We start from the raw sequence: 26,819 nt of genomic DNA, 5'->3' as shown, positions 1-26,819 counted from the left end.
TAATCTCACATAACATGTAAATTATTACTTGAATCTTGAATCTTTTTACTTTTCTTAAAATCTTGGGAGTATTTTTTTTTTTTTTTTTTTTTGTTTTTTTTTTTCTTGAAATAGTTTGGTTCATCTGGAGGCATGCAGTTTTAACGATGATATTATGAGTTATGTCCCTTTCATGAGGAAAAAAACAATGTATGTTGAAGGTTTCAACCGTTTGTATTTTTTATTTGGCATTCCTACTTGTTATTTATAAAATGTTATATCAAATGTTAGTCATTGATATTTAAATTTATGTCCCTTTCTCAAAGAAAAAAAGCAATATTTGCTAAAAGTTTGTATTTCTTTTTGTGTGTAGAATTTCTACTTTATATAATTTATTTATCAGATTGGTCTGAAAATAGATTTTTTTCTACTAAGCAATGTTGTGCAAGCATTTATTCATAATCTTTCATGAAAGATTTTATGTTGTTTATTTTATTAAATTTTTGTTTTCATAAATGAACATCTACTTGAGATAATAGATGTCATTTTGTTGAAATGGGTAGTTTTATGTGTTTATTTTCATAAATTGAAAGTTATATTTGGCCTATTTTGATCTATTTACTCAAATTGAGTTTAGTTTTGGAAAAATTGTAAATTTACATACATGTACCACAATGTTGCATCATGATGCCAAACCATTATAATAATCTTCATTATTTTAAAATACCCACAGACCACATTTTATGGTTATGTTTTAATGAAGTGTTCATTACAGAATCTCATTAACTGTTAAATATGAAACCATAGAGTTTAGCTAGCAATGATTATCACCAACTATTATAAGAATAGAGGGACATATAGGGAAATACTTAATAGAGGGACATATAGGGAAATAAGAATAGAGGGACATATAGGGAAATACTTAATTAAGCCTGGTATACCACACAAACTTGTTAGAAGTAGTCAACTAGTGAGGGTATGTTGTATACATGTATATCCCTCTAATACTTTAATATCCACTTATGGATCTCCTCGACTAACTTTCAAATGGATCCCCCCAAATAATCCTCACAAATGGACCCCCTCAAATAATCTGCACTAATGGATCCCTTGCAATAATCCCTACAAATGGATTCTACAAATAATCCCCACAAATGGATCTTCTCAAATAATTCCCACAAATGGATCCCCACAAATAATCCCAATAAAAGGATTCCACAAATGAATCCCCACAAATGGATCCCCTCAAATAATCCCCACAAATGGATCTTCTCAAATAATTCCCACAAATGGATCCCCACAAATAATCCCAATAAAAGGATTCCACAAATAACCCCCAATAATGAATTCCCTCAATAGTCACCACAAATAACCCCCAAAATGGATCCCCTCAATAATCCCTACAAATGGATCCCCTCAAATAATCCCCAGAAATGGATCCCTATAAAACCCTATTTTTCCTTTCATGTTCAAAGTGATATTGTATGTACTCTTGCTAGATTTTCTTTGAAACCTATTTGTTGTTATTTAGTTATAAACTCAGTGTTTATTTATATATTCTTTACACTTTATTGTAAAATTGTTCACAGGTATATTTATTATAGGATATGCAATAGAGTATCACTCTTGTTCATGTGATGAAATTTTGTTTAGTCTACTTAACATACTCACTTAAGGGGTTACATATTCTCAGTTATATTCTTGCCTTTTCACATTTATTGTTCTAATTTAAAGACAATTCTGACATTGTATTAATTATGACTGACACCCTTATTGTTTTCAATAATTGAAAGTCATATTATTGACTGTTTTGTAAAAAATGATCTATATAAAAACCTGTAAGTCAATTATTAACCAAAGTATGTGCATCGTCACTCTCATAAGTGCTACCTTTGCAGGATTTGTATTTTTCAATTAAAAAAAGATTATGATAATTATTCCAGTAAGTCATCAGTTATTCATTTATAGCATTTTAGCAAATAGCCTTTATCATAATTATGATTATTTATGAAATAAAGATAAAATATTTAATTTTATCATTTTGATTCTAATGACAATAATAATATGTATTAAAATCATACATAATTAAAGTGCAGTTTAAAGAAGACTGTTCGCAAGTGTGGACCTAAATTTTTATTACTGGATATAATTGACTTCATGTTATAAACTTTGGCCAATCAATTGTTTAATAAATTTATGCTACCTGGGAGTAAAATATACCAGCTTTGTCTAAATGTAAAAGGTAGGAGTAAATTATAAAAGCTTTCTTTAAAAATAGGATTAAATAGTGTTTTGTTTACTAAATACATTTATATGAGAAATAGTGATGTATTAAAATTTGTACCACTTTGTTTATGACAAAATATCATTGCAAAATATAGAACTATACACTAACCTGTATTTTTAGTAGTGAAAATTATAGTAACTGGGATATGGGAGAAGAGGTGATACACCTTAGTTTAAATTCCAGCAATTTTCGAGATAGTAATATTACATACATTACATATACTAAGATAATTATAATGATAAATTCACAAAAGAAAAAAAATTGAGACTAATGTATTGTATTTTTTGTCAAATATACAACTTTGCTGAAAAAAAATGCATTTTGTTGTCTCATAATCTTATTGTCACCTTATTGTAGTAACCAGTTAAGTCCTTCTGAATTTAATAGGAGTTATTGCACTTAAGCACGGACCTTAATTGACAATTAAGGTCCGTGACTAAGGTGATGTTATGTATGTTAATTTATTCATTCTTTAAAGCTATTAACCTATCCCCTGTTGGAGCTGATTTTTTAATGTGTTTAATTTGTTACTAACTTTTGTATAATTGTTCCACTTTACTAATATAAGAATTTGAATGAAATTATATTTTTCTCTTCTTTTTTTTATTTATCACTAAGAAATTTTTCCAGCTGGAATAAAATCTAATTTGTATAAATATTTTCATTTATCTTATTTAAAAGTTGAATATTGTGCATAGAATGTCAAATTCATTTTTGTTCAAGTTCATGTTGAAATTTAACTGGACCAAAATATAGATATATTTGTTTTGAATTTATTTCTACCCAATGTCTGTATTTTCTATCTTTCATGGTTTTATATGGTTGTGAGAACAAAATAATGTGTTCAAAATACATGTATTGTAAAATTTGAAATTTTATATGTACACAACACAGCGGGACCAAAAATGTTGTAATCTGACTGCAACTTTTGTTATTAATAACATGAAAGTCTGTAATTAATAACTGATGTTATGTTATTTACATGAAAGTCAGTAATTAATAACAGATGTTATGTTATTTACATGAAAGTTTTGTAATTCATAACAAATGTTATTTACACATTATTTCTGTTATTTTTTAGGTGTGTTTTTTTTATGAAAGTTCTGTGTTGATGACAGATTTGCTCACTTATTTCAAGAATCCCTATTTTGTCTTTCATCTGAAATACATTATATTCTCTTAATTAATTACATATATTTAATAGCCCTTTCATGGTCAAAAATATTATGTCATAGATTTGAATCTGTCTATTTACCTTTGATTACCTCACATTTACCAACATTTTGTCAAGGGCGTTCATTTATAAATTTTGTGTTTTGGCAATCTTGGGTTGATTTATTGGTTAATTGAAGGGGGTCATCGTAAAAAATCTTAATATTTAGTTTGGTACTTTTTCTACTAGAGTGTCAATTTCTTATTTACAGAACTGTTTGATATTTGATAAGTGGTAACTTTACATGGAGATCAACTCTGCATGGGTTCAAAGTTCAAACCGAGTAAAAAATATAATCTTTCAACTTTTCACAACATTTTGCAATGTCTTAAAGCTGTTACCAATTTAGGAACATCATAAGGGGGATCCATGCTTTGTGGTTGATTAAGGTGTCTACATATTTGAATCTGTTACTGTAGTGAAAATTGATACCATATATAATTGGACACAAGATCTGAAATATATTAGTGTTAAGAAGCTTTTGAATTACAAATTTTATATAAGTCTTGTTAAAGGATTTATCTATTACAAGTTATAGCATTTGATATAATTTTCATTTTGAAATATATTACTACACATGTATAAATATTTGATCTGCGCCATGACAAAACCAATAATGGGTTTGCAACCAGCATGGATCCAGACCAGCCTGCGCATCCATGCAGTCTGATCAGGATCCATGCTGTTCCCTATTAGTTTCTCTACTTGTAATAGAGTTTGTAAGCGAACAGCATGGATCCTGATCAGACTATGTGGATGTGCAGGCTGGTCTGGATCCATGCTGGTCGCAAACCCATTATGTTGGTTTTGTCATGACACGGCTCATATAGTGCTTCAACCTTTTCTAGACCTTTCTCACTGCACAGTGTTTAGTATGTAAATTTAAAGCCTAAGTAAGGGTTGTATAATACTTTTTACTCAATTATTGTTGATATTTCTACGCAATACAGCGTTTTGCACAATGTTATTTTTTCCCTTTTTACTGTTGTTAAGTCTATATAAAGATCTGTTGTGTTTTTTCCATAAGATTTTATTGATAGGTTATACATAATATACCTGAGTTTCTTCCTTGTTATTTTATTAAATACTATTAAATAAATATATGTGTGTTTGTTATATGTTTAAAGTCTCTTAGCAGCATGCCTCCAGATTCCTGCTAGTGCAGCTAATTTTCATGAAAATGTACTAAAATGTAAAATATTGTTACGGGAAGGAAGACAGAAACTTACTCATTTCAGTCCACATTAATTACCAAAAAAAAGGTCAAAATATTTTAAAATAGAGTCACGTGTTAGAGATTTTGAGATAAATACTGCAAAATCTGTCATTCATTGCATATACCGGTAAAATGTAAAATCATAACTTGAATTTAGAATATTTCTACTATCCTTTAAATCTTAGTTAATTTTTTTCAAAGTTGATTTTCTTGATTGTTTTTTGATTATTTTTTTTTTGGCTCATCTGCAGGCATGCAACTTAACCCTGGATAAAGAAGGGTACGAAACAAGACTTCTCGGAGGGGAAAGTAATGTAATGATGTTGGTAAAACATCATAATACAATGACAAGCAATACAAATGTAATATATGCAAAAACTGAAGTTGGTAATGACTTGTCAATACCAACAGTATAGTCGGGCCAATCTGTGTAGTCTGAAACAACTTTATACTGTTTCATCATATTCTTTGATCTTTGTTTAATAAGAGTCCATACGCACGTTCAGGCACAAAAAATTAGCTTAGACCCAGAAAATGTCGCCAGTCGTGCCCGTAAAAGGTTAATTTTAAAGCATTAAGTGGTGAAAATTTCCCTCTGTGCAATATCCTCAGAGTAGTGAGCCAAAGATAGGAATTTTGAAGTACATGTCACTGTACAGCGGCCAATGAGCACCTGAACATACAGTAACCAGTGACAATAATGAAGGAGGTAACCCCTCCTTGTCCCTGCCTACTCTGTATCAGCATATTAATCGTATAATGCAAGATAGGCATTACTCCAAATTTATAGTATGTGATAGTTTGAATCTCTAGGATCTGCCCTCCATGTGCAGAAACAAAGTTTGGGTCTTAACCAGTCAGCAGTGTCCTCAGTTGAACAAAGTTTGACCATTAGCTCTAAATCTTCTGCCAATGCCCTGTGCCTCTTATTGACGTGCACATATGGGGGTGAAAGAAGATGCTATACAGTTAGTGTATGTGATGGTTGCCTGGCAACTTACTTACTAACTTAACTTTTGAGTACAGTACTACTATGTGGTCAGGTAAGCTAAAATAAAATATCAATACTAGTGTAGAGCCTGGCAAGTCAGACTAGGCTTCATACTGTTGACTGCTCAAATTTTACTATTGTCATACTGAAATCCCTTGAATACAAATGAACTGTTCCAAATTTTACAACCAGGACTATTCCATTACCAGGAAATACATAACATCTTCATTGTATTTTTCTATGACAGAAAGTAACAACAAAATAATGTATATTTTGCATATTTTTATTATTACCTTTAAAGAAACGCAAATAATACTGTATATAAAAAAGTAAATACATAATAAATTTTTGGTTATATACAACAAATAATTGGATTTCAATAATACAGGTATACCTTTACTTTGAAATAAAATCAGATTATCATTTTACATACAGTCAACCTCTGTAAATAAAGACCTAACCTTCCAGCTGAAGCTTTTACTGAACAGTGAGACTGTACATTTACATTACTTTAAAGTGGCATGCCTCCAGATAAATAAAATAAGTCTAAAAGACAGCAGTTAATTTAATGGTTAATGATTAGCCAATATACGAAAGTAGATGTGTTATGATTCATTTGAAATACTACAGTCCTATTGAACATTAATAATTTCAAACACCAAATATTTGTTAATGAGTAAGTAAATACACTATAATTATACTTCCGCAAGTACAATGCTGTCAATGGTAGGGTAAATGACAATTGATATATTATGGAACTCAGTGAATGCTGGTTTTTCCCATCTAATCTCTGGGTACAAACTTTCACAGTTACAACTTGGTTAAGGTAGCGTTAACAAGTATAACACCGTGATCACTGTAATGTAAACAGTACTGCAGTGTGAACAGTTAAATTCTGTTTGTATCCTAGACTACATGAGAACATCCAACATTTGCCAAGTTCCAAGCAGTATCTATTTACACAGGTCTACCTATACCCAAGCCTCTCTCTCTCACCCCCCCCCCCCCCCAATACTTAGATCTTACAAAATAAGTATTTCAATGTCAAAGCAATATATTAAGCATAAAGATAAATGTCAAGTCAGCAGAATATAATCAGTTCTTAACCTTAATAAATCTAATCTTATAATCCATCGGACTATTTCCACTATCAAAATAAGATTATCAATACAATAAATTTACATTATTATTCTTCATTTTATTTGTGCTAACAAAATAAGTTTGACAAAAATTTTCAACTTCCATTATGCAATTTTTTCAAAATGCATGTATATAATGATTATGTATAGGTTAAAGTTTATTAAAATGTGTTTACAAACTTTTTAAATTATTTTTATAAACAGTGAATTTACCAGTCTGATTTACAGTTTTCCGATTTACCAATGTAAATGTGTTCGATTCATTTGAAATACATGTACTGCAATCCTATTGGGCAAAAAATAATTTCAAACACTAAATAACAGTTGTTTTTTTATGTAACAACGCTTTCAAGAATCTCATTCACTTTTCCTTAAAAGTGTTTTAAGATAAAAAAAAAATAATAATGTGTTTCCAAAGCTAAGATTCCCAATCAAGTTTTGGTATTGCAGTGTTACAGTTGCCGTGGTATATATTGATATGACCTTCACATTTAAAATACTGATCAAATACTTCAGCATAACCATGATCACGCCACCATGTGCATAACTGTCTATTCCAAGTACACGGTAACACATGGAACAATTCCTCGTGTTCCAATGAGATCAATGAGTAAAAATCTTGATCACCAAGATGGCCCTTGAACAGGAATTTTTCAGTGAGAAGTTTGATAGACTCAGCAGATAAAAGTGAGTTATAAACTTCAGATTTTCTCATCTTATCAAGGTCTAGTAATAATACGCCACTGTTGAAACCAGTTAGACCGTCAGGCGGAGGGGCACCAACTCTTGTCCCTTTGTTTTTGTTTATGTACATATGAAAATTGTGTCTATAAACAGGTTGTGCATCTCTAGCTATTCCCATTATGTTAGTGTCAGTAAATAATTCAAACCGGTTGAACAATTCTTTGATGTCTGCATTAAATTTTAAATCACAATCCAACATGATCACTTTATGCATGTCAGGTAGAACTTTATGAATGACAAGTGACATGAAGAACAAGGAATCGCTGTAATACGCCCCTGGTTTGTAGCTGAAATATTTCTGCATCTCTGATACTATCTCGTGGACTTCTTTAACTAAAGTGTCTATGTCTAAATGCAAGACCTGAAAGATAGATAAAAATGTTAACTTGCATTTAGAAAAATTATATTATCAATAATTCATTTCTAAGATGTCAGAGTCGCTTTTTATCTATCAGTATAATCCATTCCATAGTATGGCCTGTTTTTACAGAAGTGATTTTTTTTCCTGTATTTTACAGCCAAATAAAGGATGTTTCCCAAAGTCTAAAATACATGTAGGTATTTTCCCCCTATAAATGCTATATTTTTCTGCTGAAATGCCAAAAGCACATTCTTCGCCAGAACCATGACATAAAAGCAGCTGACTTATATCAGCTAGAAAGGCTGTCCCAATTGATAGCCTCTTCCATGTACCATAGTTATCCAATCAAGTTTTTTTACCCTTTTGAAAAATTCCTTTATTATTATATTCCCTTGATTCATATGGAATACTATTTTCAAATCAAGTTACATGTATATCATTCAATGATGGTACAGTAGAAACTGTACGTAATACGTAGTTCTGGCTTCCATAACTTTATATGTCGCTTTTATTTTGACGTTGTGCGACAGGTCTAGCAGTACTATAAAACCTGTTCGCTGAAGTCTCTTTAGCTACGTAATACTATGCCAGAATTAAGACTATAATGCTGCCATTAAGACCATTTTAATCCAATCAACACTTATCTTGAACATGGTAAAATTTACATTTGGACTCCAAATTTTGGAGTGGTCACAGGATTAAAGTACTACCATTTTAATACTACAAAAATATGGCCACTCTGGCATGTTACCAATGCAATGCTGCATGTTTATACCATACCAGATTCACACTCATTATCATTAAGAATACTTACATTATATTTTTGTTTATCAGCAACTTCTGAAAGGATATCTTTGGCAATTTCCTCACTTTTCACATCTCCAAGTATGTAAAGATTAATTTTAGAGCTAGCAAATTTGAATAGCGACATGACAGTCATTCTAAACTTGACTTGAAGATTGTTATTGTTTTCTGCTTTGGTAAAAGTTATCATTACATCGATAGGGTGATCATCTTCGTCTTTCACAACTTTGTTTACAGCTGAATCCGAAACTGAAAGTAGAGTTTCTTTAACTTGTTTTTGGTTTTGCACAACATGTTTGTCTCTCTCATGATAACTTGTATTCAAACCCGAAATCTTTGGAGTGCTTCCAAGTTTATAAAACGAATATATTGCCAAAGTGGCAATTAAAACCACGAGCAATTGTAAAATTTTAGATCGTTTTACACGATTTTGTAGTATCTGTACAACTTCCATGATCTTACTGTTCTTACGGAACACGGTACGTGAGATCTTGCGAGATCTATCGAACCAATCAGAAAGCGTCGTTGATGTAAACTCCAATGGCGGATGATTGAAACTAAATTCAACTTTTTATTCAATATTTGTGGCATGTTTTAATAACTCAAAGGTTGAGTGTCTGTTTTCTATGATTTTTGTTAAGAATTTAAACAAGCTAACATCCTGTTACAAGTTTGATTTAATCATGTTCCTTGCATGTAAATTTGGTTCCATATTTCAACTTGTCAAAACTTGTTTCAGTTCTGCCTCTGTCAAGATTAGTGGGTGGGGTTAGAAAATAAAATTTTATCATCGCATTAACAAGTTTTAAATGTTCTCTTATTGAATAGTTCTTAATGTATTTACTGAAAAGATCCTGAATGTATTTGAATACAATTTTCAGAAATAGCTATGCACTGGTCAGGTATCAAGCATAAAATGATAAATAGCTCTTAAAAAATTCAACATTTCCTTGCACGAAATTCATTGGCCTTTGGAATTGATCAATTTCCAGCATATATTGTTAACACGTTACTGACCAAGAATAATTTATATCGCCGGTTCCTACAGGCAATAAAATTCAGGGCTCGAATTTAACACTCGCAAAATGCTAGTTGAAAAATGATTTTGCGAGTTAGATTTATGACTACCCGCAATTTTTTGCGAGTTGAAGAAAAAACAGAATACGCTTGTCTGGAAAATCCGAAATTTAAATGGGGCGTAATATTCGCAGGTAGCCGAGTTATAAACTGTGCGCGCACTTGCTGTCTGGTTTACATTTTCTATACCTTAACCTCGCTTAAAAAAGTACACAAATTTAAACCAGTCCAAATGTCATTTTGTCCGTGTAAATCAAGCGTGATCGGAATAAAATGTCTAAATGAAAAGTAACAAACTTCTTCCCACTTACTGAAGCAAATGTGTCTTCCAATAACAATACTCCGAGTACAGAAGATGATTCACAGTCTATCAAATGAAAGACAATCAGACTTTCAGTTAGAACTGTTAAAAAATGGAAGAAAGAACTGCATGTCAGTCTTACGTAGATGGAAATGTTGCCAAAATATTTTGCGCCGATTGTTGTGCGCATAATCCAGACCAGACATCGTGGATATGGCGACAATATTGCATTATTATTTATTTACATGTAGATTGACATTTGATAAGAATCCCTGTCCCCTAAATCAAGTTTTTGAGTAGAAAGTTACGTTGCTGATTCGTACCCCGGGCAGTTCGAACTCGTCCAAATAAATTACAATTTTAATTTTGTTATTCTCTATATCCAGCAACAACTTTGTCTTTCAGCACATCAAATAATTAAACTTAAAAGTGAAGTATTCTAATTTTTTTCATGCCCAATTTCATGATTAAGTCAGCTGTCACAAAATATGTTTAAACCTTTTATGCAGAAATAAAAAAGTAATCTTTCATATTGATCGTGTTAATTTAATCATTATTATGATACATAATTGTAACAACAATGAATTAATTATTATGGTACATGATAATTTAAACAATTAATGAATGTATACAAAAGTTTAAACAATTTTGGAATTAAAAAATCATTGTCTTTAAAAGTGCTAGTTGAATTCAGTTTATGCTAGTTAAAAATTTGTCCACTAGCAAAAAATTGCAAGTGGCCAAAAAAGTTAAATTCAAGCCCTGAAATTACTCTTTAACGCAACTTAATTTTAGGTGTCGAGTCAAATTATATGCTTACATTTCGTGACAACTTTTTTTCCCTGAATGGAAACAAGAAACTTTAAGGAAATTTATTCTATTTAAGTAGGTTTACATATTACAAGAAATATTAGCTAATAAGCTATTTACCGTAAAATGAAAATTATTAATTGGAAATGAAATTATTAATCCCAAAATTTGATTTTAAGCAAATTAATTTTTGCAGGCGGGTGGGTTCAATTAAATTAGATATCATCTTAATTTCAGGTACAATTACTGGTTATCTTATTATGACTATACCATTCATGACTGTGCTCTGCTTCCTTTAAGCTTAACCGTCAAGTGTCAAAATCACCTCTGTCAGAATGACCAGTCTGTTCCTGAAGCACTTTATCCTTTTTAGCTCGACTATACGAAGTATATGGAGAGCTGTCCTACTCGCCCCGGCGTCCGCGTCCAGATTTCAGATTAAAGTTTTGGTGCAGTAAAATATTTTTCACTATAACTTTGTCATTTCTTAAGGTATCAACTTCAAACTTCAAATATATGTTCCTTATCATCAACCACATCTTATGTGACAAGGTTCATAACTCTAGCACCAATATTTTCAGATTTATCTCCCCTTGAACTTAGAATTTTCCTTAAAAAATACTATTTTTTACTGTAACTTCTTTATTTCTTAAGGGATCACCCTCATACTTTAAATAAATGTATCTTATCATCATCCCCATCTTATGTGACAAGGGTCATAACTTTAGCACCAATGTTTTTAAGATTTATCTTCCCTTGAACTTAGAATTTTCCTTAAAAAATAATATTTTTTACTGTTACTTCTTTAATTCTTAAAGGATCACCCTCATACTTCAAATATATGTACCTTATCATCATCCCCATCTTATGTGACAAGGTTCGTAACTCTAGCACAAATAATTTCAGATTTATCTCTCTTGAACTTAGAATTTTTCCCGAAAAAAAATATTATTTTTTACTGTAACTTATTTATTTCTAAAGGGATCAACTTCATACTTCAAATATATGTACCTTATCATCATCCATATCTTATGTGACAAGGTTCATAACTCTAGCTCCAATATTGCAAGAATTATCTCCCCATAAACTTAGATTTTTTTACTAGAAAAATGTTATTTTTTATTATAACTTTTTTATTTTTAAAGGTATCTAACTCAAACTTCAAATACTTATTCTTTATCATCAATTACATTTTATGTGACAATGTTCATAACTCTAGAAGTAATATTTACAGATTTATCTCTCTTTGAACTTAGGATTTTCTTTAAGAAATATAATAACTTCTTTACTTTTTAGCTCGACTATACGAAGTATATGGAGAGCTGTCCTACTCGCCCCGGCGTCGGCGTCCGCGTCCAGATTTTAGATTAAAGTTTTGGTGCAGTAAAATATTTTTCACTATAACTTTGTCATTTCTTAAGGTATCAACTTCAAACTTCAAATATATGTTCCTTATCATCAACCACATCTTATGTGACAAGGTTCATAACTCTAGCACCAATATTTTCAGATTTATCTCCCCTTGAACTTAGAATTTTCCTTAAAAAATACTATTTTTTTACTGATTCTTCTTTATTTCTTAAGGGATCAACCTCATACTTCAAATATATGTACCTTATCATCATCCCCATCTTATGTGACAAGGTTCATAACTCTAGCACCAATATTTTCAGATTTATCTCCCCTTGAACTTAGAATTTTCCTCAAAAAATACTATTTCTTACTGTTTCTTCTTTGTTTCTTAGGGGGTCGACCTCATACTTCAAATATATTTACGTTATCATCATCCCCATCTTATGTGACAAGGTTCATAACTCTAGCACCAATATTTTCAGATTTATCTCCCTTTGAACTTAGAATTTTCCATAAAAAATATTATTTTTTACTGTAACTTATTTATTTCTAAAGGGATCAACTTTATACTTCAAATATAATTACGTAATCATCATCCACATCTTATGTGACAAGGTTCATAACTCTAGCACCAATATTTGCAAGAATTATCTCCCATAAACTTAGATTTATTTACTAGAAAAAATGTTATTTTTTATTTTAACTTTTTTATTTTTAAAGGTATCTACCTCAAACTTCAAATACTTATACCTTATCATTAATTACATTTTATGTGACAATGTTCATAACTCTTGAAGCAATATTTACAGATTTATCTCTCTTTGAACTTAGGATTTTCTTTAAGAAATATAATAACTTCTTTACTTTTTAAGGTAATTTTCTACTTCAAACTTCAAATATATATTTCTTATCATTACACAAATGTTGTGTGGCAAGATCCATAACTCTAGCATGACTTTTTCTATAATTATTCCCCTTGATCTTGGAATTTATGTTAACAAATGTTATTTTTTTACTATAACTTAATACGTAATTATACATAATTGATTTTTCTTTCATAGTTTTGTCCTCCTTACTGCGTCCAGTATTTTATTAGTCGAGCTTCGCTGTCTCCTGTGACAGCTCTTGTTAAGGTATCTACTTCAAACTTCAAATATATATTTCTTATCATAACACACATGTTGTGTGAAAAGGTCCATAACTCTAGCATGACTATTTTTAGAATTATTCCCCTTGATCTGGAATTTATGTTAACAAATGTTATTTTTTTACTATAACTTAATACATAATTATACATAATTGATTTTTCTTTCATAGTTTTGTCCTCCTTACTGCGTCCAGTATTTTATTAGTCGAGCTTCGCTGTCTCCTGTGACAGCTCTTGTTCTATGTATACTTAATTAGCCTTATTAAATTTTTTTTTTTTTTTATTTTTGAAAAGAAACAAATTTCAGTTTCAACCACTGGGCTGTTTTTTCTTCTGCATTCCCCTTCTTCTGCATTCCCCATGTTAGTATATAAATAACTGGAGCAGCAAACTTTGATATGTAAGAACCAGGGTTCGAATTTAAGCTGGCATACTGGCAAAATGCCAGTTAAAATTTAATAATGCCAGTAAAAATTACTCTAGCTGGCATTTATTTGCAAGTTACTGTTAATTTTGGACGTTTACATAATTGTTATCTTCTGAGCTGATGATTGGCAAGTGCCCGCTGCAGAAACTGATGACGTTTACCTTTAAAACTTAAAAATCAATTTTTGGTTGCTCTATTTATTTTTCCTGTGACTATATTTTGATTGACTATTTATAACAGCCAAACACTATTTGTTAGAGCATCCAAGATGTTTTATCAGGGTCCAATGTAAATGCGTAGCAATCCTCTGTAAAGTGTTTACTTTTAAGCTGAAATATTTATTTAAGTAGATCAGTACCTCTGAGTTTTCAGGCTGTTGGTGTAATCAAGTACAAAATATGCAAAAATTAATGAAGGTCCAAAGAAATTACATAACATGAACAAGTTTATAAGTGTAGGTATACGAAATCTGATCTCTAAAAATTTGTTTAAAATTTATAAATTAATGTGTTTGCTACAAGAAGACATCTGTGATTAACGGTGATAAAGATGATTCTGATATTTAATAGACATTCAAGCTTATTATCATTTGATATACCAGATGTTCAAAAACATTGTCATTGTGTATTGTGTAATAATAATAATAATAATAATAATAATGATAATAATAATAAGATACGTGATCATCAGACATGGAAATGCCAGTTGAGTACCTTATATTGCCAGTTTAACATTTGATCACTTGCAAAAATCTGCAAGTAGAAAATCTTGCTAAATGCTAACCCTGAGAACTTTGATATGTTGAATTAAATTATGCTTTTCTTTATCAGAATTTGTCAGCTTTGAATGGTGTTAATTAATAAGCGGTGTAAAAATTTGTCACTTTTTAAGTTGCAACTACCCCTACTACATGTTTTGATTTTGTCGTAACATACACTTAATAATTTTTTATTTTTCAGTCAAGCCATTGAAGAAGAATGATGTCCGTGGAAATTGATGAAGATCTTAGGGAGCAGAGCAAGCTTCTTCTTCGTAAGCTGAAAGATAAACAGTCCAGATTACAACAAAGTTTTGTTAGTACCTCCTCTACCAGGGATCCATCTACATATGATAACAATGGTGAACAGGGTCAATCTTCATTGTCCAGCGTAACCATGACAAAACAAGCTAGAGGGGAGAGAACTAAGAGGTCTCCAGTACGGAGGTTTGGAAACAACCAAGACTCAAATTGTAGAAGTAATTTAACTGAGAGAATGGATACAGGTTTACAGAAGTCTGTCTCAAACACTCCTAGTAGAGAAGTTAGAGCAAGGTAATGTGTTACAAATATTATATGTTATTTTGGTTTTGGAGTGATACGAGGGTTGTCCTAATATTCTGTGACAAGATTGATAAAAAGCTAACTTAAACAGGTGCGAATTTGATATTTTAATATGTTATAAACCCATATAATTTAAATATTTTCACAAATTTTCATAGAAAAATATTAACAAACAACAAAAATATGCCATAAACACCATGGCAACTAACTGAATCTCGGCGCACGTCCAACGTCAAAGGACGGCGTTAAATCTATATAAGGCGCCGTTCTCAAATACTCTCAATGGCTTTCAACGCAATAATGGTACCCATAAATCGTCAATTTCTGACTTAAATCATGTGGTTGTTAATGTCTGTTGAATGTTTGGATGGCATACATTAATTTTTGCTATACGCGAACTTCCGATCTCGTTACTCCTGTTTTTAGCTGTAGGAAATAGGCGACGAAGATCGGTCTTCCTATCCGTGTTTTCCTTATTTTCGCTTTTTGTAGCGCAAATTTATGGTTCCGTTCATGCCTTTTGTACACAAATGCTCAGAATAGGTTGCTAAACTGTTATATTCGGTATAATTGTTGAAAATCGTTACATGTGTCATCTCGAAATAGTCATGAAACCTGAGTGACATGTTGTTCACTGCGCCACAAATTTTTCGAACGTCGCCATTTTAACTTTCCTATTTTATATGAGATATTTTCATTTATTCGTATCTTTTTCGTTGTTTAAGTTATTTAACTAAAATTTTCAGAGATGATTTAAACATAGCAGCAGAGGAAGTCAACGTGACATTGTGCAGACACATCATCAGATATTTGAAATATACGTAATTAATTTCAGCCTATTCATAGCAAAATGTAAATTATTTGACGTGCACCGGCAACTCAAACCAATGTCGTAAATATTGAAAATTTCTAAGTAACTAGGATAAATTTTTTGTAAATGATTTGTTGTAATGTTAAATAATAAACTTAACGGTTATATGTGTGAATTACTTTCTATTGGCGTTAAAAATGAACCGGCTATAAAATTTGTCACAGACTTTTGGGACAACCCACGTATATGTGGATATATTACCTGTCAAGATTTTATATCACCCGAGCCATTAGTTAAATATTTTGGTCTTACATATAAGATAAATTCATCATTATGTATATTTGTCAAAGTAAATATTGAGTAGTTTTTAAATGAAAAACTCTTTCATTGTTCATTGAATTGAAATAAATTTTGAATGTTCTTAGCATTTTTTTTAAAAAAACAAGAATTCAGTTTGTCAGAATTATATTGAAGTTAATAAATTTTCAGGAAATAACTGGTGGGAAATAATATAGTACATTACATTATATTTATATCATAATATTTACATATTTAAATTTTAATTTTTCTACAATTTTATCAATGCTTTGCTTACTGTATTAGACTTATAGTGGTCTACTAGTCAGTTAATGGTCTGTCATTTACTTATAGTCCAAATTTCATAAAAATACTCAAATAATAAAAATGTTATGTTATTTTAAGTGTGAAATTTGTCATAAACAATGTCATTTGGGTTCTGTCAGGGTGCGAGCATTTCCTATTGATTGTATATAGTAAAAAATTCTTTTAAAAAATGCACAATTTTCCTCATTATTAATTGCCATGACTTTTTAAAGATATTAAGAAAAAGAAAACTGTCCTGAATTGCGAATAATGAGCACTATGAGATGAAATAATTTGTTTATTAAAAAGAGTTAGATGATAAAAATGGTATGGTGTTACTACTTAAAATTTGTAAACTAGGACATTGGATTTGTTTACAGACTACATAGAAGGAGAACTCAATCAAGAGAAGAAACAGATCAGGCAGATTTGAAACGTGGACGCAATTCCAACAAAGAAAATCTTGTTGAGACTTCCCCAAAGAAATCATTCCAAAGTAAAGATTTAAATGTAGAAAGTCAAGAATATTTAAGCAGGGACACTAATACAGAGTTATCTAACTTGAGAAAAGACATAGAGGAAGTTTACATGGATGATCTTAAAGAAAATGCTCATCATGATAGTTATGCAGAGACTGCGGCAAAAGGTTCGGGGACTCCAAATACTCTCCGAAGGAGGCGAATTATTGATCAGAATGTGAAAGTTAATGGAATGGCGAATCTGAACGCTAGCGAGCTGTTGAAGGAATGTGAAGATGAGTATCCTCGGTTAAACTACAGCTATTCCAATGTGGAAGACAGTGATCTGAAGTTCTTGCAGGAGAGACTGGGAACTGGTACAGGTGTTAGTGATGATGACGATATACCTGTAAGAGATACAGATCCAATATCTGGTGAAGAGAATTATTCCAAAAATCTGGGTAACCCTGGTAACAGTAGGAAAATTGCCAAATTTATAAAAGAAACCAAAAAGCCCAAATCAATATTGCTGTCCACTAGCAACAGATCAAACAGGGTAAGATTTCTTTTTATCTTTATAACTATTTTAATCTTTTAAAATCAAGGGCAAACATAGAACAGAAGTATTTTTCTAAGTATTTTTCTAAGCACTGCCTTCTATTAATTTATATATAAAAGTTAACAAGAAAGAGTAAAGTGATACTTTTATAGTTTATTTTTTGTATTAACAGATAACATAATGTTGCACAAATAGTTTTAACTGCTTCTGTTTCACAAAGTTAATATCAACATGCCAACTTTATTAAGTCTGATTTGGCTCAACCACATTGCATTGAAAGAAAAGGGCATCACTTAACACTTAAATAATGCTAAAAATCTCAAATCAAAGACTTGTCCATCTTTCAGTCTGGACAAAACTAAGGGAAAATTTCAAAATGTTTACTGTCTGAGTAGTGAACAGTGCAGACCATGATCAGATGGCTCAGATCACATTGGTAGATCCAGTTGCTACCAGCAGATGAAGGGCTCAATAACCTTGTAAAGAATATACAAATTATACAGGGATTTTTTTCTGGCTTATTTTATAGCCGATATTCAGCCATAATTCCCAATTGAAAATAGTATGTTATTTTCCCAATCCATGGGAAAAAATTCCCAATTGAAAGTTACAAAATAAAAATATTTAATAACAAATTCTAAAATCTTTGAAAATAAGGTGGTGCAAAAATGAATCGAAGATGCCATTCTAGACAGTGATTCTTTGTATTCATAATCATTTAATCACTGCAAAATTTAAGTCAATGACATGTATTTTTTCCCAATTTTAACAAGACATCACTGAAATTCCCGATTCCATGGGTATGGATCATGTTCCCAAAATACTAAAAAAAGAAAAACACCCTGAAATATGTCATTCTGTGTTCTATTTCAGTCTACATCTGGTACAAGTAACACAAGTCGGGTCAGTTTCCGAAGTCCAACACGGGACGCATCAGGAAGTTTGACCTTTCAGATGGACTCTATCTCCAAGCAACAACAGAAAATGCTGGGATATGATTGGATAGCGGCCTTGCTTGACAACGACTCCAATGCCATCAACCAATCAGAGACTTTCTTTGAAGATTTGAAAGAATTTAGACGTCTGAATTTAGAGGAATGTGTAAACTCTATGTACATGGAGTAAGTTATTCATAATTGTGAAATATGTTTTCATTCTGATCACAGAGTCCTTAGAGTATCTTGTTTTGTAGAATGATTATGCCATTTTCCTAAATCATACATGTATGTACATGTACACGTTCAATTTTCATCACATTATTTTATTATTGCAACTGTATAAAAAAAAAAGGACTTAACTAACATGTATCCTACAGTTTTCATAAGCCAACATGCTTAAGTCTACTTTGTGTACCACCTTACCCTGTAGAGAAATACATGTAGGTACAATGACCATTTAAGGTTTTAAACATACAGTCAGTAGTTGAAAGGCAGACATGTTAATCACCAGGCTTCTGATTGATTAGATATTCTCTTGAAAACCAGGTAACAGTGGAACATTGCCAGATAAATGAAAGAAAACAAGCAACAGACAAAACAGGGTGCATTTAACCAATGTTTATCATTTAAATATGTTCATACTGCACAGAATGAATCATAAGTTATGTTCTCTAATGTTTATCTTTTCAATATGTTCATACTGCACATAATGAATTATGAGTTATGTTCTCTAATGTTTATCTTTTTTGTTTTCACTATAACAGCAGTCCCCAGCAATTGTGGGAACACCCAGAAAGAGAGCCACTTCCTGTACAGAAAGCCCTGGAAGAAACAAGTAAGAGCGAATAACGTTATTCCATATACAATACATTATTACATTCACATCAAGATACAATGCTGAACACATTTCTATTGTCAGCTTATATTCCAAAAAAATATTTTGATTTTGGAAAGACCTACATGTTCTGATCCCATTTCACATACATTTCAAATATATGTATGGTGTTCCGGTTACTGTGAAATGTTGTCAGTTTACTGTAATAGTGTAGGTTTTTTTCCAGTAAAATTAGAAAAATGATGTTTAAGTTTTTAGCAATTACAGTACTAACTTTTCAGGATGTTTACCTTTTGAGACCAGGATTTTAGTTGTCGCTTATGGGTATTGCACTAGAAAGATTTGAAATATTGTATGGTCTTATAATTTGAAGAATTGAGAGTTGGTTTTTGTAAAGAGGTTACTGTTCAACAGAGGGTTGCTCCTACGGAGGTTGCACTATACCTTGTATGATATTTCTATCACATACTCATGCCGCTTTTGCTTTGGTATGTGATAAATAGAATATTAAATTTGTTTAAGTTCATTACTGAATTTATTGAACTTGTTGAATAAAATAATGTCATGCTCACCAAAGGCCCACATAATATACTTTAATTCAACTGGTTCAATAAATTCAGTATTAAACTTACACTCATTCAATATCCTCTATTTATGATATTTATAACTGATATATATGTTTAATGTACCAGGACAAAAGGAGAACCCAGTATCAGGTAGTTTGCAGTTCCATAACTTATTATTAGAGGTTTTTTATATCTTATATATAACAAATTTTAATGTTTTAACAGGAAATCATTTATTGTACAATGTCAGATGTTACATTTGTATTAAATGATAACTGGGGTAGAGGGTGTAAGTATTTACTGTTTACGCCAGTGCTATTTAAAAAAAAGCACCTGTGTAACAACTTCTGTGTAAGACAAGTTGCATGTATTAAATGACGTCATTCCTGCGCACCCCATTTATGAATGTATTGAATTCCTAGGCATAAAGTAATATGACATAAATCAAGAACATGCTGAAAATGAAAACCACTTTTGTGGATAACTGATTTCACTGCAAACATATTTGATGTAGCAATAAACTAAACATAATAATATAATATTTGAAAAGTTATTCAAAATACTATTGTTTGGAATTTTAGCTGCTGTACAGATTATTCCAGCTTTTTTACCATATTACAATTAATTATTATATACCAAAAAGTATCAATACCAATTACCAAATATTTACCTATAGTGGTTATATTCAAAGTATTATTTTTTTGTATTATTTACATATATATCTGCATATTATAAGCGTAGTTTTAAGTTATACTGTATTTTTAGTCATGTTAAGTTGCAAGTCTTTCCCTTAAAAGTATTTTGAAATAATCTTTACCCACTGTGGGTTGCTGGTTTGGGGAGGTGAAATTTCTCTGTGACAACTTTTGTTAAATTTATGATTGATCACAAAATTTTATAGCTTTAAGATAATGTTTGTCAATCATTCATGAAACTAGGCATTTTGTATAAAAGTAAATTAAATAGTACAATTGTATGCTTTATTTATGATACTGATATATATAGTATTACAGCATTAATATATAAATTGCTTTGTGTTTGGTGTCAATTAAACATGTGGATTTTAGGTATAAAATAACTTTTAACACATATTTGTCTCAAAATTGGATTCTTTGTGTTTTAGAAAGGGTAAAGTGATATCATAGAAGTTTTAGTGTATATGTTTAGAATAATGGTTATTTCTTTTTAAGGTGTAAATAACAGTTTTAGTAATAAATGTTTAACACTTAGATCCTATATGTGATACATTATAACATACAAATGTTCTGTAAATCAGTTTTACTTATAAACAAATTTGTCCTAGAAGTGAATGCTGATTTATGATGATATTTATAATATAATGATAAACAGTGCTTTCATGGCATTCTAAGTATTGTGAACTTATTTGTGCTAAGTAGAGCTTGATTGTGAAACTTATATTAATTCACTTATGAGTCCACTTCCTGGAATCCGCTAGTACTGATGTTATAAGAAGAAACATGGTTGTGACCCAATTAGGGCTCAAACCCATGATTCCTGGGTTGAGAAGCAGACACTTTAAACACTAAGCCATTGTTTCCCTTGATATATATATATTTAGGAGATTAAAGTAATTCCGTCTGGTTAGCTCAATAGGTAATGCATTGGACTGTGAATCGGGCAACCAGAGTATGATTCGGGGACGGTGCAGATCACTTTTGTTGTGATTGGTCAAGAAATCTTTTCTACGATCATTAGCACTGTACTTAATACGGTCATTCGCACTGTACCTCTGCTCTGCCATAAACAGAAATTTTAATTCCTTGTGGAAGTGAAGGCAACTAGTACTGGTAAACTGCTTGACAGCCTGCCCAGGAATGATGCGGTTGCAGAACTGTGCTCTGATAAATTCAGTGTGGCTTACTGTCGTGATCCTGAGTGAAAATCAACACCACCACCAAAGACTTGTATTTGTATAGAATAGCGAGGATGTCATCACATTTGTGTTTTTTAGGATGTAAACTTTTGTATATCATTAATTTTAAAGATTTTGTTTGAAAGGTTGTTTTGCCCTGTATTAATGAAGTTTATTTAACATTAGAACCAAGGTAGGGGTTTTGTAGCATTTGGCCATACCTGTCACAAAATCTTTTTAACTAATCTATAATAACACACAAGTCCTTTATTTTTGAGGAAAATGAAAAATAATTTCTAGATTAACTGCAGCTTTGCATTTTTGATATGTACATGAAAAGTCATCCAATGGAATAGACATTACAGTCATTCAATGAAAATAGATTTTACAAACAGTTTTATATTTGATATTTATAGAGGTGAAGCCGTACGTTGTTAACAACAGATTGTTTCCCGAGCCAATTAAGAAAAGTCTTTTTGCCGATTATGATTATCAGGAGCCAGATACCAGTCATGTGAAAGAGAAGGAACCAACCTATGATGAACCAAGATTTGTGCGGTAACTAAAATCTGATTATTATCATATTAAAATTTTTTTATATAAATACCAGGCAAAGCTTGAATGGTATCACACTTTGCATTATTCATACTTAAATGATATCACATTTTTTGCATTTTTTATACTTAAGTGATATCACACTTTGCATTATTTGTACTAGAGTGATATCACACTTTGTATTATTCATACTTAAATGATATCACTTTTTTTTGCATTATTCATACTTAAGTGATATCACACTTTTTTGCATTATTCATACTTAAATGATATCACACTTTGCATTATTTGTACTAGAGTGATATCACACTTTGCATTATTCATACTTTAATGATATCACACTTTGCATTATTCATACTTAAATGATATCACTTTTTTTTTCATTATTCATACTTAAGTGATATCACACTTTTTTGCATTATTCATACTTAAATAATATCACACTTTGCATTATTTGTACTAGAGTGATATCACACTTTGCATTATTCATACTTAAATGATATCACACTTTGCATTATTCATACTAGAACATTTTCATGTCTGATACAAGCTTAAAGCTTATGTTTTGTACTGTTAACCACAACGGACTATAAATAAAATTTGTCTTACTGTCTTAACCAAAACAGCTTCATAATTTAGTAATCAGAACTGTTGTTATTTCAGAGTGAGTATACCAAGATCTACGTTAATGCCTCCACACAGAGTTAAACCTCATCGTAGAAATAGTTTTGATGGCACAGATTCCATGGCTTTGTCACAGGTAGGTGTTCTCAAGTGTGTATGTTAGTGTGTGTTAACCTTGAATGGATTGAGGATTTTACCATCTTACTGTCCTTTGATGTGATTACAACTGACTAGTCATCTAAGGATTGCTTGTGGTATAGGTTAAAACCCTGTCGGGGGCAAGGCCTTGTTTCTATCAGCAAGAAACTTTACACTTGTTGCTTACTATTGGTGGGTCCTAGTCAGGGATTTTAGAGTGTTTCAATAAGTTTATAGATTCAGACAGAAACTAAAATAAATTTGGATAAACTAAATAATTGACTAGTACATTACCTGTTTGTAATACAAATTCAGAACAAACAAAATGTATTGAAAATGATATAAATGTATTGTAAGATTACAAGTTACTGAGTTCTTGCAAGAAGATTAAGCAATACTTTTCTGATGGGTTGCATCGAAATACAAAATATGGATCTCTATGTAAGGATGAATATTAACTTTGAAAATATTTATATTAATTATAAGTTATCATATTTTTTCAGCATTGTTTGAAGGGTTGGAACACGACACAGCCTGCCATGGTACCAGCTTCCTCTAACATAGCTCTGAGAGATGCCACCACTGGGATCAAATCCTCCATGAAAACTGTAAGACATTTTGCACTCATCATGTCAATTATAATGTACCAATGTTGATTGTTATACATAATTATAAAAAGGAAAAAAATAAGTTTTGCTTTGTTTTATCAAGGAAATATTTGTATTATTTGGTATGTTTCATGGAACTTACTTCATGTGTGGAAGCTAAGAGGAAAAAATAAAAATAAACTGGAAACTGAATTAAAGATATTTTTTTTGTAGGTTTTATGTACAAAAAATAGTGATGTTATGTTAGTTAAATATTATTATGAAATTCAGGAGTATTCCAAATATTTTTTATGTAATTAAAACACAGTTATATAAAACACAGTTATATAAAACACAGTTATATAAAACACAGTTATATATAACACAGTTATATATAACACAGTTATATAAAACACAGTTATATAAAACACAGTTATATAAAACACAGTTATATATAACACAGTTATATATAACACAGTTATATAAAACACAGTTATATAAAACACAGTTATATAAAACACAGTTATATAAAACACAGTTATATAAAACACAGTTATATAAAACACAGTTATATATAACACAGTTATATAAAACACAGTTATATATAACACAGTTATATAAAACACAGTTATATAAAACACAGTTATATAAAACACAGTTATATATAACACAGTTATATAAAACACAGTTATATAAAACACAGTTATATAAATAGTAACAAAGTCATTGAAATAATATTTTGATCTGGAAATTTTAAATGTTTAGGATCAAAATCAATGCTGCAGTTTGACCAGGCTTTATACTGATGGTAGCTTATTTTCTGTATTTTGATGTTGAAAACCCTAAGATATGATTGGACTGTTCCAAATTCAAATCAGGGTTAAGTTTAAAAAAAAAAAAATTATTTTCAATATTTTGATTATTTCAGACTTTGAGTGAGGCAGAGAGGCTGGCAGCTAATTACCCGTACCACTGGGACGCCGCGGAGCAATCAATTTGTAAACCAATGCCAGCACCCACTTACCGTCCCGAGGCCAAGTACACGGACACGATATGGCCATCAGTACACACTAATACATCAGCATTTAGCCAGTCTTCCCAGGGACTTAAACAGGCCACAGACGATTTATTGAACTCTACCTACTCACTGATGTACGAGATGAAACGACTTAAAATGGAAAGAAGTGATGACCCAATTAGATTATAGTAAATTTTAGTGTAAATTTTTATTCATATTTCAAAATACTTCTAAAAAAATATTTCTATTTTATAAGTATGAAAAAAATTTGGGTTTTTTTGCTAGAATATTAGTACAAATGAACCATTTTTTGAAGTTCATTTTGTATACATAACGATAAGAAAGGGGCAATAATGCATTTTATTTCCATGTGTATTTAAATGTGTCTTGTTTTATAGGAGTGAGACTAAAAAAAGGATTGGAGCACCACACTAAATACCGTATTTGGGTATATACCGGACACGGCGCTTGAATGATAAAATGCTAAAATCTTGCTTTTTAACCCAACGGAATGAACTTTAAAAGGTCTAATTCATCTTTTCACACCGATTTATGTATGATAATAAATGTAAAAATTGAAAATTGGCAAAAAAAAACGATATTTGTCTATTTTCTGATAATGATTTCTGCAAGCGTCTAGAGGTACTGCTCCAATCTTGTTTTGAGTTAAATCCGTTTTATAGTGGTATTTTGATATTTTTGATGAATTTGAGTTGAATTTATGATTTGCTTAAATCAATAATTATAGAGACAGTTATTGTTTATGGTAAAAGATAACCGTTTGTTCAGAAATGAACAAAAACTTTATACCCTATCCAGATCAAATTAAACAAGTTTGTTTTCTTTATTTTGCTTATTCACTTTTAATGCTTTCCAAAGGGAAAGCCTCACGGCTTTGTCCGTCCGTCTTTCCACTTTTCTTGTCAAGGACAAAACAAGGTATCATCAAGAAACTTTGTAGGTAGATAGATCTCATTGAATAGAAGTGCAATTCAATAACTCTGTCTTGTCTAAGTTTTGAATTATTGCCCTTTTATTCATTTTTACACTTTGAACATTGTCAGGAACATAACTCTGAAACTACAAGAGATATCAACAAGAAACTTTGTAGGTAGATAGATCTCATTAAGTAGAAGTACAGTGCAAAAGAACAGTAACTCTGCCTTGTCTAATTTTGGAGTTATTGGGTTTTTAATCATTTTTACACTGTAAACTTTGTCCATGATATAACCAAAACTTCAAGATTTCAACAAGAAACTACTTCTCTGTGTTTTAAACCTTTTCAGGGAACATCACCCGGTTCGACCGGCTCTTGTTGAACCTTTCTATATTATTTAGTTTACATTAAATAACAAGAAAATCCTTATTTAAACACTTGTCATAGTCAGAAGTCTATGTGATGGGTGGGTTAGCCAAGACCGTTAACAAAATATGATGATTTGCTTTGAAAGTTACTGACACAAGTTTTTGCATTTTGTAGTGAAAGTATATACATGTATTTAGATAAATCTGTGATAATTTTTTTCATCATGCAATTGTATTTATTTTAATAGTATAAAGTTAAGAAACAAATAAAATATATAAGATTGGTAACCGATTTGTTTATTTTTTATTCATTTATATCCTTGTTTCCTAATGAAACATCAATTCAGGTCCATGTCCCCTGGATGTGAAAAATGTATGTCATAAAAATGAAATAAGCAATGTGATTTTTTACACATTATAAGATAATTAAACTTGAATATCAGAAAATATATGTTTTTGCTTTGTTTGGGTTTATGGTGCACTACCACAGTTTAGGTCATTTGGCACCGAAACAGGAAAGTTGTTTTACCTAGGGTGTTACAAAATTAAATCAATACCTGGGTCAACCTAGAGCTAAGGGATTCATAGACTTCAGTTATTTGAACCCATTTTATCGCCTCTTACGATCACGCAGGGATAAATGGTGGGTGAAATTCTGATCCCTCGATCCTTTAAGGCAGCCCCTCAGCCACAAGGGGCAAATATGTGTGTGTAAAAAATGGAATAACCACTCTGTTTTAACTTAACTTTATAAGATAATGAAATGAGTATGATGGTGT

At 30.9% G+C, this 26,819-nt stretch overlaps 2 protein-coding genes across 4 annotated transcripts; one reads left to right on the top strand and one right to left on the bottom strand.

Annotated features, from left to right (window-relative positions):
- Nucleotides 1-6,024: 6,024 nt before the first annotated feature.
- Nucleotides 6,025-9,221, bottom strand: LOC132748362 (xyloside xylosyltransferase 1-like). The gene is made up of 2 exons (XM_060737951.1): nt 8,745-9,221; nt 6,025-7,930 (listed from the first exon to the last, which is right to left on the bottom strand). The coding sequence occupies exons 1-2, from the start codon at nt 9,186-9,188 to the stop codon at nt 7,244-7,246; spliced, it is 1,131 nt and encodes a 376-aa protein (XP_060593934.1). The 5' UTR covers nt 9,189-9,221; the 3' UTR covers nt 6,025-7,243.
- On the top strand, nt 9,218-26,328 carry LOC132748361 (uncharacterized). Of its 3 annotated transcripts, XR_009628241.1 has the most exons (11): nt 9,218-9,342; nt 14,809-15,161; nt 16,965-17,598; nt 18,475-18,722; nt 19,304-19,374; nt 20,067-20,090; nt 22,230-22,371; nt 23,032-23,128; nt 23,634-23,738; nt 24,646-25,696; nt 25,847-26,328. XR_009628241.1 is itself a non-coding variant. In XM_060737949.1 (10 exons), exons 2-10 carry the CDS (start codon nt 14,827-14,829, stop codon nt 24,922-24,924), a joined length of 1,935 nt encoding a protein of 644 aa, XP_060593932.1. In that variant the 5' UTR covers nt 9,218-9,342; nt 14,809-14,826; the 3' UTR covers nt 24,925-26,328. The 3 variants fall into 3 exon arrangements, 2 of the variants coding, with proteins under 2 accessions (XP_060593932.1, XP_060593933.1); XM_060737949.1 differs by having other exon boundaries at nt 24,646-26,328; XM_060737950.1 differs by lacking the exon at nt 20,067-20,090 and having other exon boundaries at nt 24,646-26,328.
- The last annotated feature ends 491 nt before the right edge of the window (nt 26,329-26,819 follow it).

This window comes from Ruditapes philippinarum, unplaced genomic scaffold (assembly GCF_026571515.1).
Source record: "Ruditapes philippinarum isolate M1 unplaced genomic scaffold, ASM2657151v2 ctg1690_1_1_1_1, whole genome shotgun sequence".
NCBI lineage: Eukaryota > Metazoa > Mollusca > Bivalvia > Venerida > Veneridae > Ruditapes > Ruditapes philippinarum.
Note: the sequence above shows the minus strand (reverse complement) of the source record. Positions and strands in the feature narration are given on the sequence as shown.